Source organism: Balaenoptera borealis, assembly GCF_965194805.1.
Source record: "Balaenoptera borealis genome assembly, chromosome: 3".
Taxonomy (NCBI): domain Eukaryota; kingdom Metazoa; phylum Chordata; class Mammalia; order Artiodactyla; family Balaenopteridae; genus Balaenoptera; species Balaenoptera borealis.
The window spans coordinates 6932173-6946480 of NC_138866.1; the positions used below are offsets into that span (position 1 = coordinate 6932173).

General features: G+C 40.4%; 1 protein-coding gene across 1 annotated transcript; it reads left to right on the forward strand.

Annotated features, from left to right (window-relative positions):
- The first annotated feature begins 242 nt into the window (after nt 1-242).
- On the forward strand, nt 243-802 carry LOC309625987 (DNA-directed RNA polymerase II subunit RPB9-like). Its single transcript, XM_082386138.1, is given in 3 exon segments — nt 243-371; nt 449-715; nt 717-802. Coding segments are annotated over 3 exon segments (375 nt in total). The 5' UTR covers nt 243-312; the 3' UTR covers nt 766-802.
- The last annotated feature ends 13506 nt before the right edge of the window (nt 803-14308 follow it).

Consider the following 14308-nt stretch of genomic DNA (forward strand, 5'->3'; position numbering starts at 1 on the left):
AAGCAAGCAGGTGCGGTTGAACTTTTACTTTCTCATCTGCAGATCGAAACATTGTGCTGCAACCTACAAATGAAAGAAGATATTTACAAAACATATGTCTGATAAGCGGTTAATATCCAAAATATTTAAGGAACTCATACAACTCAACAGCAGAAATCGTCACCATCATCATCACCGTCACCATCACCATCGTCATCTGATTAAAAAATGGGCAGAGGACTTGAACAGACACTTCTCCAAAGAAGATATACAAATGACCTACCTGTCGCGCGGCGGAGCAAGCGCTGAAGGCTAGGCGGGCAGTAAGTAGCCATGGAACCCGATGGGACCTACGAGCCGGGCTTCGTGGGTATTCGATTCTATCAGGAATGGTGAGACCCGGCCAGCACTGTGGAAGGGGAGCAAGTAGTGGCCCCAGTACTGACCTCTGACCTCCTCCTCCCCACAGTAACAACATGCTTTACCCCAAGGAGGACAAGGAGAACCGCATTCTGCTGTACGCGTGCCGGAATTGTGATTACCAGCAGGAAGCCGACAACAGCTGCATCTACATCAGCAAAATCACGCACGAAGTGGACGAACTGACCCAGATCATCGCTGACGTGTCCCAGGACCCCACGTTGCCGCGGACCGAAGACCACCCTTGCCAAAAGTGCGGCCACAAGGAGGCGGTGTTCTTCCAGTCACACAGTGCCCGGGCCGAGGATGCCATGCGCTTTTTACGTGTGCACGGCCCCACACTGCGGCCACCGCTGGACCGAGTGAACCACTCTCCCCCTTGTGTAATAAATGCTGTGTTCTATGGGAAAAAAAAAAGAGAGAAGGTGCACAACATCACCAGTTATCAAGGGAATGCAAACCAAAATCACGAGATACCACCTGACAGCTGCTAGAATGGCTATTCTTGAAAGACAAGACATAAGTGCTGGTGAGAATGTGGAGAAAAGGGAACGCTTGTGCACTGTTGCTGGGAATGTAAATTTGTGCAGCCACTATGAAAAACAGCATAGAGATTCCTCAAAAAAATAAAAATAGAACCACCATATGATCCAGCAATTCCACTTCTAAGTATGTATTCAAAGTAAATGAAATCACTATCTATCTCAAAGAGATATCTGCACTCTCATGTTCACTGCAGCGTTATTCACAATTGCTAAGCCATGGAAACAACCTAAATGTCCATTGATTGATGAATAGGTAAAGAAAATGTGGTATATACATACATTAGATAGAGAAAGGCAAATACTGCATGATCTCCCTTATATGGGAATCTGAAAACATCAAACGCATAGAAACAGAAAGAATGGTGGTTGCCAGTGGCTGAGGGTTAAGGTAAATGGGGATATATTGGTCAAAGGGTACAAACTTTCAGTTATAAGATGAGTAAGTTCTGGGGATCTAAAGTACAGCATGGTGACTATAGTTAACAATACTCTATTGTACACTTGAAAGTTGCTAGGATAGTAGAGCTTTAAAATTCTCACCATAACAAGGATGTGTTAACTAACCTTATTGTGATACACATTTTGCAATATACACATGTATCAAATCATCACATTGTATACCTTAAACTTTCATAATGTTCTAAGTCAATTACATCTCAATGAAGCTGGGGAAAAAAATCATTGCAAAGTTTGAGAAACAATCAGATCCCCAGACCCCCCCCTAAAAAATGCTGTGCTATATATACTCTTAACAAGGTTATTTATACTTCTACATTTTCTGTCACTCTCACTCTTCCTTTTCATATAAGTCATTGGATCAAGCTTATTTTTACTGTTGGAATTTTCCTTAATAACTTTTTGTCTTCCTGAGTTATCAGTTTCTGAGAGATGTTAAAATTTCCCACTATAATTGAAATTTTCTATTATTATTATAGTTCTGCCCATTTTTCCTTTATGTAGTTTGAAAACATGTTGTTAGGTACATACAGGTTCAGGATTGTTCTATGTTCCTAGAGAATCGTTGTTGTTTTAAACACTATCTAACAAAATTATTTTCCCTAATACTTTTTTGTCTCTAAGTCTATTTTTTCTGCTATTCATATTGCTGTTCCATCTCTCCTTTGCATTGGGCTTTTACTGTTTTTTTTTTTTAACCTTTTTACTCTCAACATCTCTGTATCATTATCTTTATTTATTAATATGTCCCTTGTAAATAGAAAATAGGTGGAAGTTGTTTGCTTTTTTGTTTAAACAGCTTTTCATTTTAAGATAATTATAGGTTTACATACAGTAGTAAGAGACAACTAAAATAGATCCCATGTACCCTTTACCCAGTTTCACCCAATGTTAACATCTTGCAGAACTATAGTCCAATATCACAACCCAGATATTGACACTGGTTCAGTCAATGTACAGAAAATTCACAAGGATTCCTCGCATTCAACTTTTATAGCCACACCTACCCCCTTCCTATCCTCACCACTCCTTAGCCCCTTGCAACCACTAATCTGTTCTCCCTTTCTATAATTTTCTCATTTCAAGAATGTTATATAAATAGAATCATACAGTACTTAACCTTTTGGGATTCACTTTTTTCACTCAGCATAATTCTTTAGAGTTGCATCCAGGTTGTTGTGTGTTCAAAAGTTAGTTCTTTTTTTATCACTGAGTAGTATTATGTAGTATTACATACTACAGTTTAACCCTTCACTCATTGCAGGACATCGGGGTAGTTTCCAGTTTTTAGATATTATGAATAAAACTGCTATCGACATTTGTGTACAGATTTTGATGTGAACATAAGTCTTCTTTTCTCTAGGATAAATTACCCAGGCATGCAATTGCTAGGTCATATGGTAGTTGCATGTTTCGTTTTTAAGAAAACTGCCAAACAGTTTTCCAGAGTGGCTGTACCATTTTACATTCACATCAGCAACATATGAGTGATCCAGTTTCTCTACCTCCTCATCACCATTTGGTGTTGTCACTATCTTTTTTTTATTTTTGCATTTTATTTTGTTTTATTTTTATTTTTCTATTGAAGTATTGTTGATTTACAATGTTATTTTAGTTTCAGGTGTACAGCAAAGTGACTCATTTTTTTTTCTTTTTCAGATTCTTCTACATTATAGGTTATTAAAAATATTGAATAGAGTTCCCTGTGCTATACAGTAGGACCTTGTTGTTATCTATAAGGGAGGGTGGTAAATTAGGAGTTTGGGATTAACAGATACACACTATCTTTTGTTTAAGCCACTCTGATAACTGTGTAGTGATATTTCATTGTGGTTTTAATTTGTATTTCCCTAGTGGCTAACGATGCTGACATCTTTTGATGTGCTTATTTGTTGTATGTATATCTTCCTTGGTGAAATGTTCTTTATGTCTTTGACTGTTGTCTAATTGGATTGTTTATTTATTGTTGAGTTTTGAGAGTTCTTTATATATTCCAGACAATAGTCCTTTATCAGATTTGCAAATATTTTCTCTCACTCTGTAACCTGTCTTTTCATTCAATTAGCAATGTCTTAGGCAGAAAAGTTATTTTTTTTATTTTGATGAAGTCCTACTTAACAATTTTTTCTTTTACAAATTTCATTTTTGATCTTAAGTCTATGAACTCTTTGCCTGGCCCTACATCTGCAGATTTTTTTTTCTCTTTTTTTTCTAAAGCTTTTATGATTATACGTGTAAATCCCTTATCCTTAAACCTTTATCCTAAAAACCCTTAATTTTTATAAGGCATGAAACTTAGGTCAAGAGCTCTTTTTTGTTTTTGTTTTTGCCTTTGGATGCCCAACTGCTCCAGCACCATTTGTTGAAAAGGCTATTCTTCCTCCATTGAATTGCTTTTGCACTTTTGTCAAAAGTCATTGGACATATTTGTGTGGGTCTGTATCTGAGTTCTCTACTCTGTTCCATTGATCTATGTGTCTGCTTCTCTGCGAACACTACACTGTCTTGATTACTGTAGCTATATAGTAAGTCCTGAAATTGGGTAGAATGATTACTCCCAGTTGATTACTCTTTTAAAACATTGTTTTAGCTATTCTAGTCTCTTCGCTTTTCCATATACATTTTAGAATAATCTTGTCTATATCTACCCAAAACATCTTGCTGGGATTTTGATAGGCATTACATTAAACTTACGTATCAATATGTGGATAACTGACATCATTACTATGCAGAGTCTTCCAATCCATGAACACTGTATACCTCTCCATTTATTTAAATTTCCTTTGTTTTTTTATCAGTGTTATGTAGTTTTCAGCATACAAGTCCTGTTCATGTTTCATTAGGTGTTTTCATTACACCTAAGTATTTCATTCTTCTGAGGGATTATAAATGGCACTGTATTTTTAATTTTGGTGTCCATACATTCATTTCTAATATATAGAAATAGTATTAATTTGCCTTTGTCTGTCTTATATCCTGTGACCTTGCTGAACCCACTATTTCTAGGAATATTTTGTAGATTCCTTGAGGTTTTCTACTTAAACTGTTTACTTTTACTGTCTTTTTTCCTAATTCTTTTACTCTCAATATCTCCATGCTATTATTTTTATCTATAACTCTTGAAAATATTATATAGCTGGAAAGTGTTTTTACTCTAATACACGCATCTTTCTTAAAACTAGCAAATTTCATTTATTTATTGTGACTAATGATAAATTTAAGGTTAATCCAATAATCTTATTTTTTATTTAATGCAGCTTTTTAACTCTTGTTTTCCCCTTTATTTTTCCTTCTATTGCATTCATTAGATTTTCTTTCTTGTTTTTTTTCTTTAAATTATCCCTTCTTTGGTGGTTTCCTTCACTTTTAAAATACATATTTGACTTAACAAACTCTAGTCAACATGATTATTCTTCTGAATATTACAAGAACTATAGAACATCTAATTCCCTCTCCTATCTTTCATGACATTGTGGTATAACATTCTCTTACTTCTAAACCTATTCAAATTCATCTGTATGATAATTACTCAGTTTGCTATAAATCTGTATGCAAAATCAATCATTGTTTTTTCCCAGCATTGTTTTTCACATCCCTCCCTAACCTAAATTTCAGTGTCCTTCATCCGTGTGTATACCCTCCAACAGTTCTTTAAGCAGCAGTCCCTGAGTGATACTTCCCAGGGACATTGTTTGCCTAAAATGTCTTACTTCACTCTTGAATCAGCATTTAGCTATGTCTAGAACTAGGTTGCGATCTATGTTCCATCAGGGATTTGAGGATATTATTCTGCTGTCTTCTGGCCTTTGGTGTTGGAGACAAGAAGTCTGTTGCCAGCCTAATTGTTCATCCTTTCCAGATAATCTGACTTTTCTTGCTGGTTGCTTTAGGAATTGTCCTTGCCCTTTACCAGTTTCACCATATGTGACTAGATGTGGATTTATTTTCATTTTTATTTTCTGCTCAGACTCAATGGGCTGTAGCCCAAGATTGGCCACTACTAGCACTTCATCTTCTTCTCTCATGTACATACATACATACAAACTTCTCTTTAGTTTGATGCTCCAGTAATTAACAGTGTGGAGAACCTTTCTTTGAACTTGCCTTAAATAAAGCACATTTGGGGCTCAAGCCAAAAGCAACTGGGAACAGAACATGCAACAATAGCTACAGAGAGGGTTTAGAAGTAGAAATCAAACATACCTTCAACTGCAGAAGAAGGAGGCACTCTTTGGCAAAACATACTCTGGTACTTTAACAGTACTCCCCCCACCCTTGTTAATGGGAGACATTCCACTTAGAGTTATGTCCTGTTACTACCTCTTCCTTTGACCTTGGGTTAGTCCTTTTTCTGTTTGACCATGTACAGAAGAAAAGACAAGCAAGACCATCTTCAAGCTCCCTTGCACTGCTAACATTTTAGGACATACATGATCTCTCCAATTCTTTCCAGGGCTGAGCAGATCATTCTATCTCTTCCAAGTGGTTAGCCGTGAGTGCAATTACGCACTTGGTGCCGAGAACATGCAAGACCTCCACTGTGTCTGTCATGTCATCGGATACTTGGGTTCTGGCATGCCCGCTGCCAATCCTCCTCCCCCTGACTTCCATCTAAAGTGATGCTAAGGGTCCACATCTCACTTCCTTGACAAAAATGTCAACGGCATTATCTTATGGATGTGTTGTACAGATAAGGGAAAGTCACTTTAAACAATCTGTTCCATTCACTTTGGATTTACTTGGCTTCCGTCTTTATTTTTAATTCAGCAAAGCTGTGGTCTTTGTCCTGGAGGTGGCAAAGCCAATTTCAGTCACTGGCTAGGTGAGTGGGTCACCTTCCACTGTGTGTTACTTTGTCATTTTCTCAAGGAATCTCACCGTCAATCAGAAGAAATGAGACATTCTCCGGTCCTCCAGGGAAAACACATCTTGTGTATTTTTGTACAAAAACCCCTTACAAAATAATGAATTTTCAGCACCCAGCCTGGTTGGTCATTTGGGGAGTGTAAACTAGAGGTAGCTTCATTTGTGGAGTACCTCAAGTTCTATCTTCCAACTCAAGTGTGACAATAAGATTTTTTTGTCCCCATATTTTGACAACAGGATTAAAGACAGCTAACCGTCACTGAGTGCTTACTATGTGCCAGGCACAAAGCACTCTATAAATCATCTTTATTTTTCCAGCTCTTATAACAGCTCTCTAAGATATGTACTATTACATTTTTTCATTCATGGATTAGGAATCCAAGAATTATTAACTTGCCTAAAATTGTCTCTCTTGGTGGCGACTGAGCAAGATTTTGACTCCAGGTTTGCCTGAATCCAAAATCAGATTTTCAGCCTCTGTTATTTACCCCCTAGGTACCAGTGGATGAAGAATCGCTGTGTTCACTGTCCTGAGTGCTGTCCTGACTCGTTATGAGGCAGCGATCTTAGAGGTGGCAAAGGAGAGGCATGAAGATACTGAGTCATCTGCCCATTTGATTCGTAAACTAAAGCTTCCAACCAACCACTGCACTGGACAGCTCGGAGGGCAATTCTGACATGGAGAAGAGGCAGGAAATATCGACTTCTGTTCACTTTTATAATTTTTTAAAAGAAGGAAAATACCCCTAGATTAACAAAAAGTGATATTCTTACCACTTTAATGCAGAACAAAGTAAAACAGAAATTAGCAGTTTATCCTGCTAATGGATGGATGTACAGCAGAGGTAACTGGAGTTCAAAAAGAAGGTTTGTTATTTTCTTAGGCATGCAGGTGAAAACGGGTGAACTTTGCAAACACACTGTATATAGCATAGGCGGGCTCACATAAGAATTCTTCACAGCATTGCCGTGGTGTGTTCAACAACTTCAGGCCATGTGCACACATGCACACGTGCTAAAGTGAATAATTGTAACAAACAACCTACATGCTGATGTAGCAAAATAAATGAAAATGAGACTCATACAAGCTGAGCAAAGTACCTGGGAATCCCACTTTTAGGAGTTTCTCCTATGTATTATATGATCTATGCAGAGGCTGCTTGTTGCAGCTTTGTATGTGTCTGTGTAATAGTGAAAAATTGCTAACGAGCTAAATGGACTTTATTAAATTAATTACAGTGTACACATAGTATGAAATACCAGACAGCTTACAAAGAGGATAGCTCTGACACGGAAAAGGTTTCCAAAGTCTATTGGTAAAAGTCAGTTGTGGAACAAAATGCATAGTGACTTCCAATTATGTAAAAAATTAAAATAAATCAGATACATGTGTATGTGTATCACACGTACATTGAACCAGAGGCAAAATATGTTTCTAATACGATTTGGCCATTAGAGACGGAGACCCTTTCTCTACGGTAGCAACGGTTGAAAAACTTCAGCTGAACACTATTTTACATCTCAATTACTCATGATTAATGTAATCAGATGGAATCAATTAATAAAGTCAAAATATACAGAGAGAATTAAAATAGCACAACTAGCACACACAGTTATGCAGATATAAACAGAAGAGGAAGGAAACATTGCACACACCTAGCAATGAACATTCAAGAGTGATATGAAAAGTAACTTTGCCGAGTTAATGACTGGTGCATTATGCAGAACATGATCATTTTGTCGGGAGTACAATATTTTACTTCAACAGGCACGTGAGACAACACAGTCAAGGAGATAAGGCAAAACCGCTGGGGATTTGGCAAACCCTGGTCACAGAACCTGGCAGTTACGGAGGGAAGCGAAAAAGCATTCATTCTTCAGTCCAGCATCAGCTTCATTCCTGCAGCCCTTCAGAAAGCCAGGGACCCTCATGCAATGGGCAGTTTATCCTGTTGTATATTGAGGGCTTCCTATATGGTTGGCCCAGGAATGTAATGGTGAGCATAAGCCAGCAACGGTACCTACTTTCATGGGTGCAAAGACTAGCCAGCTAGCGGGACAGGGACACATGTTAATCAAATAGGTACAAGGGACCGCATATAATTACAAACTGCAATGAATAGGACAAAAGAATTTGTTTCGAATGACAATAGTTAGAGATGAGAGACAGCATCATTCCGAAATGATGTTTGAACCCAGCCTTAACAATGGATAGGAAAAAAATGCAATTAAAAAAAAAAGATAGGAAAAATAAAGTGAGAGTGGGGGAAGGGTGGAAATGTAAATAGGGGAAGAACATTCCAGGCACAGAAAACAGAGCGTTCAAAGGTCTGTGAGACCTTTAGAAGGTTTACCTTTATCAACTCAGGGGGTTCTCGCCACTCTCCCAGATGGGTAGATAACTTGAATTTTCTCATTTTACAGGTGCAGAAACTGAGGCACAGAGAGATTAAGTAATTTGTCTGAGACCCAAGAGGCAAATCCCGGGAGTCGCTCTTTCGAAGCTCAGCTCCATCCCCTGCTGTGTGACCCTGGCAAGTTACCTGCCCTCTCTGAGCCTCCCTTCTCACCTCCCTGAGAGGGAGCTGGAAGCGGGGGTCACTATTTTGTAGGAAGTCTCGCTCCTGTGCGTGGAGTGTCTGGCAGGAAGGCATAGTCACTGTCTGTCACTAGGGCCATGGAGGAATGTTCGAGTTATTTCATCAGGAACCAACACTAATAGGACCAGCATTATGGAGTGCAGCATGACGTTGAGTGCCTTAAGTCCGTTATCCAGCCCTTGAGACGGGTACGTGATTTCATTCTCGGTTAATGCTGCACAGATCCGCTTACAGATGAGGACACCAGGATAAGGAAAGTCGACAGCTGGTCCAGGATCACGCTACTAGTACTCCATAGACCAGGACTCAAACCCAGGCCTGAGGAAGTCTGCAGGCCACCAGGGCCACCACGCCCCCTTTTGCAGCATCGGCTGGAACAAGGTCCTTACTGGGTCTTTGGCCTGAGCACGGCCTCCCAGGCCGAGTGCCTGATGCAGGAATATGTCTGCCAGAGGAAGGGGCACCTTGTCACATGCAAACAAAGGGGCCTTCGGGTGAGCTGTGGCCCTGCCACATGTTCTTTTTCTCAGCAAAGCCACCCTGAGGGCTCACTTTGCTGGAACAAGATGGGTTTCCCCCCAAGAGTCAGCATATTAGGATGAAAAGCAGAGGCTCTTCTTGGCCAGCTCTTTCTTTCCAGGTATACATGGGATGAGTCTTTAAAGCAAACGAATGACATTCCATCCCTCTCACTTCATCGCCAGAGGATAGCAGGGCCTGAGAGTTCCAAGTGGAGAAATGACCCTCCGGAGACAGTGGGGAAATGGGTACAGGAGTCTCTGAGCTATAGAGAAATCTGCCAGCTGGAAATGCACACTCGTGGGGCAATACTAATACTTGCTGTGCCAATGCCCCACACTTTACCCAGTGCATCCCTTTCCAAGGTGCAAGAGGAGGAAGTAAATGCAATGATACCCACTGTCAGACAGAAAGTTATACCTATTCCCTGTTGGTTACTCCCCAGATGATAGGATAAAGGAACAAGAAGCAGAATCCCTCCACTAAAGGAGGTGTGATCAATTTCCTGGGTGGGACAGAAGAGGAGATGGTCGTTAATTGTGTGGACTCTGGGACAGACTGTGGGGTTCAGATGTTCAAAGCTCCCATCTCTCACTCAGCTAGCTCTGTGACTGGTCAAGTCACCCACCTCTATAAGCTTCCATTTCCTAAACTTTAAAAGGGATTCCTAGTGACTACTTTATAGAATTGTTCTTTGGTTGCAGTGGTCGAAATCAAGGGTTTAGAGCACCTAAGCTCTCCCGGGACCCATCTGGTATGTTACCCATCACGGTTTTTACCTCTTGCCATTCGCCATGGTGTACCCTTTCCCCACCAAAATGAATGACCAGCTGAAAGTTGTTATGTTGTCTCAAATCCAAATGGCCTCTCCCCAGAACATCCTTCATCTTTCAAATTACTAAATCCAGATTATTATCTTTATAGATCAATGCCCATGTCACCTCTTCCAGGAAGCCTTCCTTGGACACCCTAGCCTGGTCTTAAGGACCCCTGTCTGGAACCCCCTAGAAACTCTATTGTGGCATTTATCACTGTGTATCATATCTAGCAGTTAACTTATCTGCTCTTTTAATGGACAGTGAGAATTTTGCAGCTAGGAATTACATTTTATTAAGTTCCATTTCTTTAGTGTTTAGTACCATGCCTGAATGCAGTAGTTATTCTATAAATAGTTACTTGATGACTGCGTAAATGATTGAGGTAGCCTAAAAGATGCATTACTGAAGTGGGAGAAAAAAGGTCCAGCTGAACGAACTCTCTGAGCTCTAGCTATGCGACAACATGATATCTTGGGCAAGTCATTTTAAGAACTGCAAAATGCTAAGAAAATTGAAAGACCACAGAATTGCCAAAAAAAAAAAGTAATAATTCACCGTCACAGATGTGCTCATCATTGAAACAGCCAGTACAGGTAAGGCATTGTGAGTTAGCCGCGTCAGACTTGGATCCAAATCTGAAAGATCGCAGGCATCGGCACTCACTGCCCCTTTGGCGCTGCAGACAGGCAGGTCCCTTGAGGGCAGAGCTGGGCCACAAGGTCACCTTGCTCAGTCACAACGTAGATGACATCAGCTTCCATGAATAACAAGCCGGCATCTTCTGCATTTTCTTCTGTACCTTTAAGTCAACCTTGGGGGAGCTGATTGAAAAGTCGGAAGTAGGTTTCAGGGTCACTAGATATTCATGGCAATGAATTCTCATAAAACGGAAAGAAAGAAATAGTTACAGATCCTTTTAATCTGCCTCTCGCCAGCATTGCTTTGTGAAAAGTTCTGCAGGTAGAGACTAGGGCGCTGGAATTTAGGTCAATGGCATTCATGCCGCTTCTTAGAACAGAATCTTTCTGCAGCAAGGGCATGATTTCCTGTTATGACTGTGGATCTCGCCAGCAGTGAAGTGACTGTTTGTTTATAATTCTTAACAATGGGCTTTTGGGGAAGGAGGGACCGACGTTGCAAATGTTCTGACGAGCGGCGCGGAGCAGGCGATGCCACCTGAATAATGCATGCCCACTTTGTGTGTGTACCCGCCACGGCCCGAATGCAGGATAATGCCACCGAAGGCTTTGAAACACCTGCTCTGAACAGCTCCAATGACAGCCAAGAGTCCAGATAAGATCTGAGTTCTGCCTTCTCCCCGCCACCCTGCTCACCAGGCCGCCCCCATTTCCCTTTTTGCATTTAAAATAAGCTCTGACACTAAGCCACCGAGAGATGCTGTCAAAGACGCCTCCTGCTTGCGTGGGGCTCCTATCAGCCCCCTCTTGCCAGCCGCAACCGGTTCTCAGACCTGTGCGGTACTGCAAGCACAGCCTCCCAAATGCCTGTCCCGTCGGTGGCCCCCAAGCCGCCCTCCAGGCAGAGGCAGCTTTCTCACAAAATAAAGGCCACCTTGGTCTGATGCAGCCCCAAAGGCACACGGCTGAGATTTAAGACACGTCACACTCCCTCCACGAGCGTGCTCCTATCCTGCTTGATACACTCTAGTGGCTTCCCTTGACTGTTTCCACGTTGCATTCGACCTTCTCAGTTTGGCGCAGAAGGCCTTTCATGATCTGTTCCGCTGCAGCCTCACAGCCCCCTGGTGTCCCCCAGTCACTGGGTTCCAGACACCCCCCCCCCCCCCCCCGTGAGGTTCTCTCCTGTCCTACCTGCATCCCCACACCGGCTCCTCCCGCATCTGTTGTCCTTTCTGTCCATCACCCCTGGCAGCCATAAGCACAACAATAAAACAGTGGTCAACACCAACGGTTGATTAGTTGATTTCAGGCGCTCTGTATGCATTCCTTTACTGAGCCCTCGAAACCCCACTGTGAGGCATGTGCATTTCTTAACTCCATCATGAGGAAGCCAGTGAGCCTCAAGGTGATGACATTTCTCCTCCAAGGTCACACGGCCAGAACGTTGGCAGACGCAGGGGTCAAACCCAAGACCATTATCAACCACAACTTGCATGCCCACTTACTCGACCCTGGGCTTCATTGAATCTTTACCTCTGCTTAAAAATTGTCTGAGTTCTAGCAACTCTGAAATGCCAAATCTATCCTAGGTCCCTCCCCACTTAAAATTCCACCTCTTCCTCCTTTTTGTACAAGCTGAGATGTTCTTCCTCACTATGGATGTAACAAAGCTTTGACCTCCTTTAAACCCCTGTACCTTCCAGAAGCCTTCCAGCATCACAAGATACAAGCAAGTCCATCTCCTTCACACATCTACAGCATATTCGTCAAAACTGGAGTAATTCCAGTCATCATATACCCACATTATACTACACTATGAATATATATATATATATATCTGAATAATTACTTCTTCCAAAATATATATAAGCTATAAAAAGTAAAAATACAACAAAACACCTGTATGACCCACACAATTTAGACCCCAAGCCTGACACCTTCTATCACCAGCTGGAACAACTCACCTGTCTTTTTAAGACTTTCTTATTTTCTTTAGAGCTTTACCACTTGCCTACAAATCATTGTTCATGGTTTCATGTTTTTGAATTTCACGAGTGGAATCATCCTGAATGGGTTCTCTTGACAACATGCTATTTTTGCAATGGCTGTGGTGTGTTCGCTGTGCATTTTTGGCTCAATACTGTTTCTGAGATGCATCCTTGTTGTGTGTCTCTGTGCTTTGTGTTCACTGCTGGACAAGCTTCTATTGTGTGACCAGGCCAGGATGTCCTTATAGAGTCTGCTCCTGGTATGCATTTGGGTTCTTTCCAGAGTTTTACTAGGTCAAGCTTCTCTGGACTGATTATTCTACATCGCCAGATCTCTATGTATAGGAGACCTCTAGGGTGTATTCCAAGAGAGGAAGTGCTTGGATTAAGGATGTGTATATTCTCTTTCTTTTTTAAAATTTATTTTTTTTTTAATTTATTTTATATTGAAGTATAGTTGATTAACAATGTTGTGTTAGTTTCAGATGTACAGCAAAGTGATTCAGTTATACATATACAAGTATCTATTCTTTTTCAAATTCTTTTTCCATTTAGGTTATTACAGAATATTGACAGAGTTGTTACTAGATAATGGTAAATTGTTTTCCATAACAGCCTTACCTTTTCACCCTCTTGAGAAATGTAAGAGCCTCCCTTGCTCCGCTATCACTGCCAAAATTTATTATTAGCAGTTATTTGAAATTTTGCCCCTCTGGTAGGTATGAAATAGTATCTCATTATGATTCTAATTTTTATTCCCATTTACCAATGCACATCTCCTGCTCTGTCACTGGCCATTTGAGGTTCTGGTTTGGGGAAGTATCTGTTTAAGTGTTTTGACCATTTTTCTATTAGGTCACTTGTATTTTTCTTACTGAATTGTCGGCGTTCTTTATCCTGTATAGTAATCATTTCTCAATTATATATGCTATAAATATCTTTTCTCTTTTTAAAGATTCTATTTTTCTTTATTTTGCTGTCTTCTGAATTTATTCATCTCTTCTTTCATGGATTTTGCTCTTTGTGCCTTATTGAAGAAAACTCTCTTCACATAAATTCATTTAGTACATTATCCTATGTTTTCTTTTATTACATTTATGATTTTGCCTTTTACATGTATTTTTTTAAACTGAAATTCATTTTAGTGTATATTGTGATGTAAGGTTCTAATTTTTCTTGTGGATTACAAATTGTCCTCCATTGTGTATTTAAAAATCCATTATTTTGCCACTGATCTGTAATGCCACTTCTGCACATAAAATAAACACACACACACACACACACACACACACACACACACTTCTGACTCTTAATCTGTTTCATTGGCTGGTGTGTCTGAGCCAGGAACAATATCACACTGTCTTAATTACCATCATTAAAGTAATTACTGATATCTGCAAAAGCCAGCCAACCAACCTTGTTCTTCTCATTCAGAAGGATCTCCCTTTTCCTGCAATTTGCAATTCCATATAGATT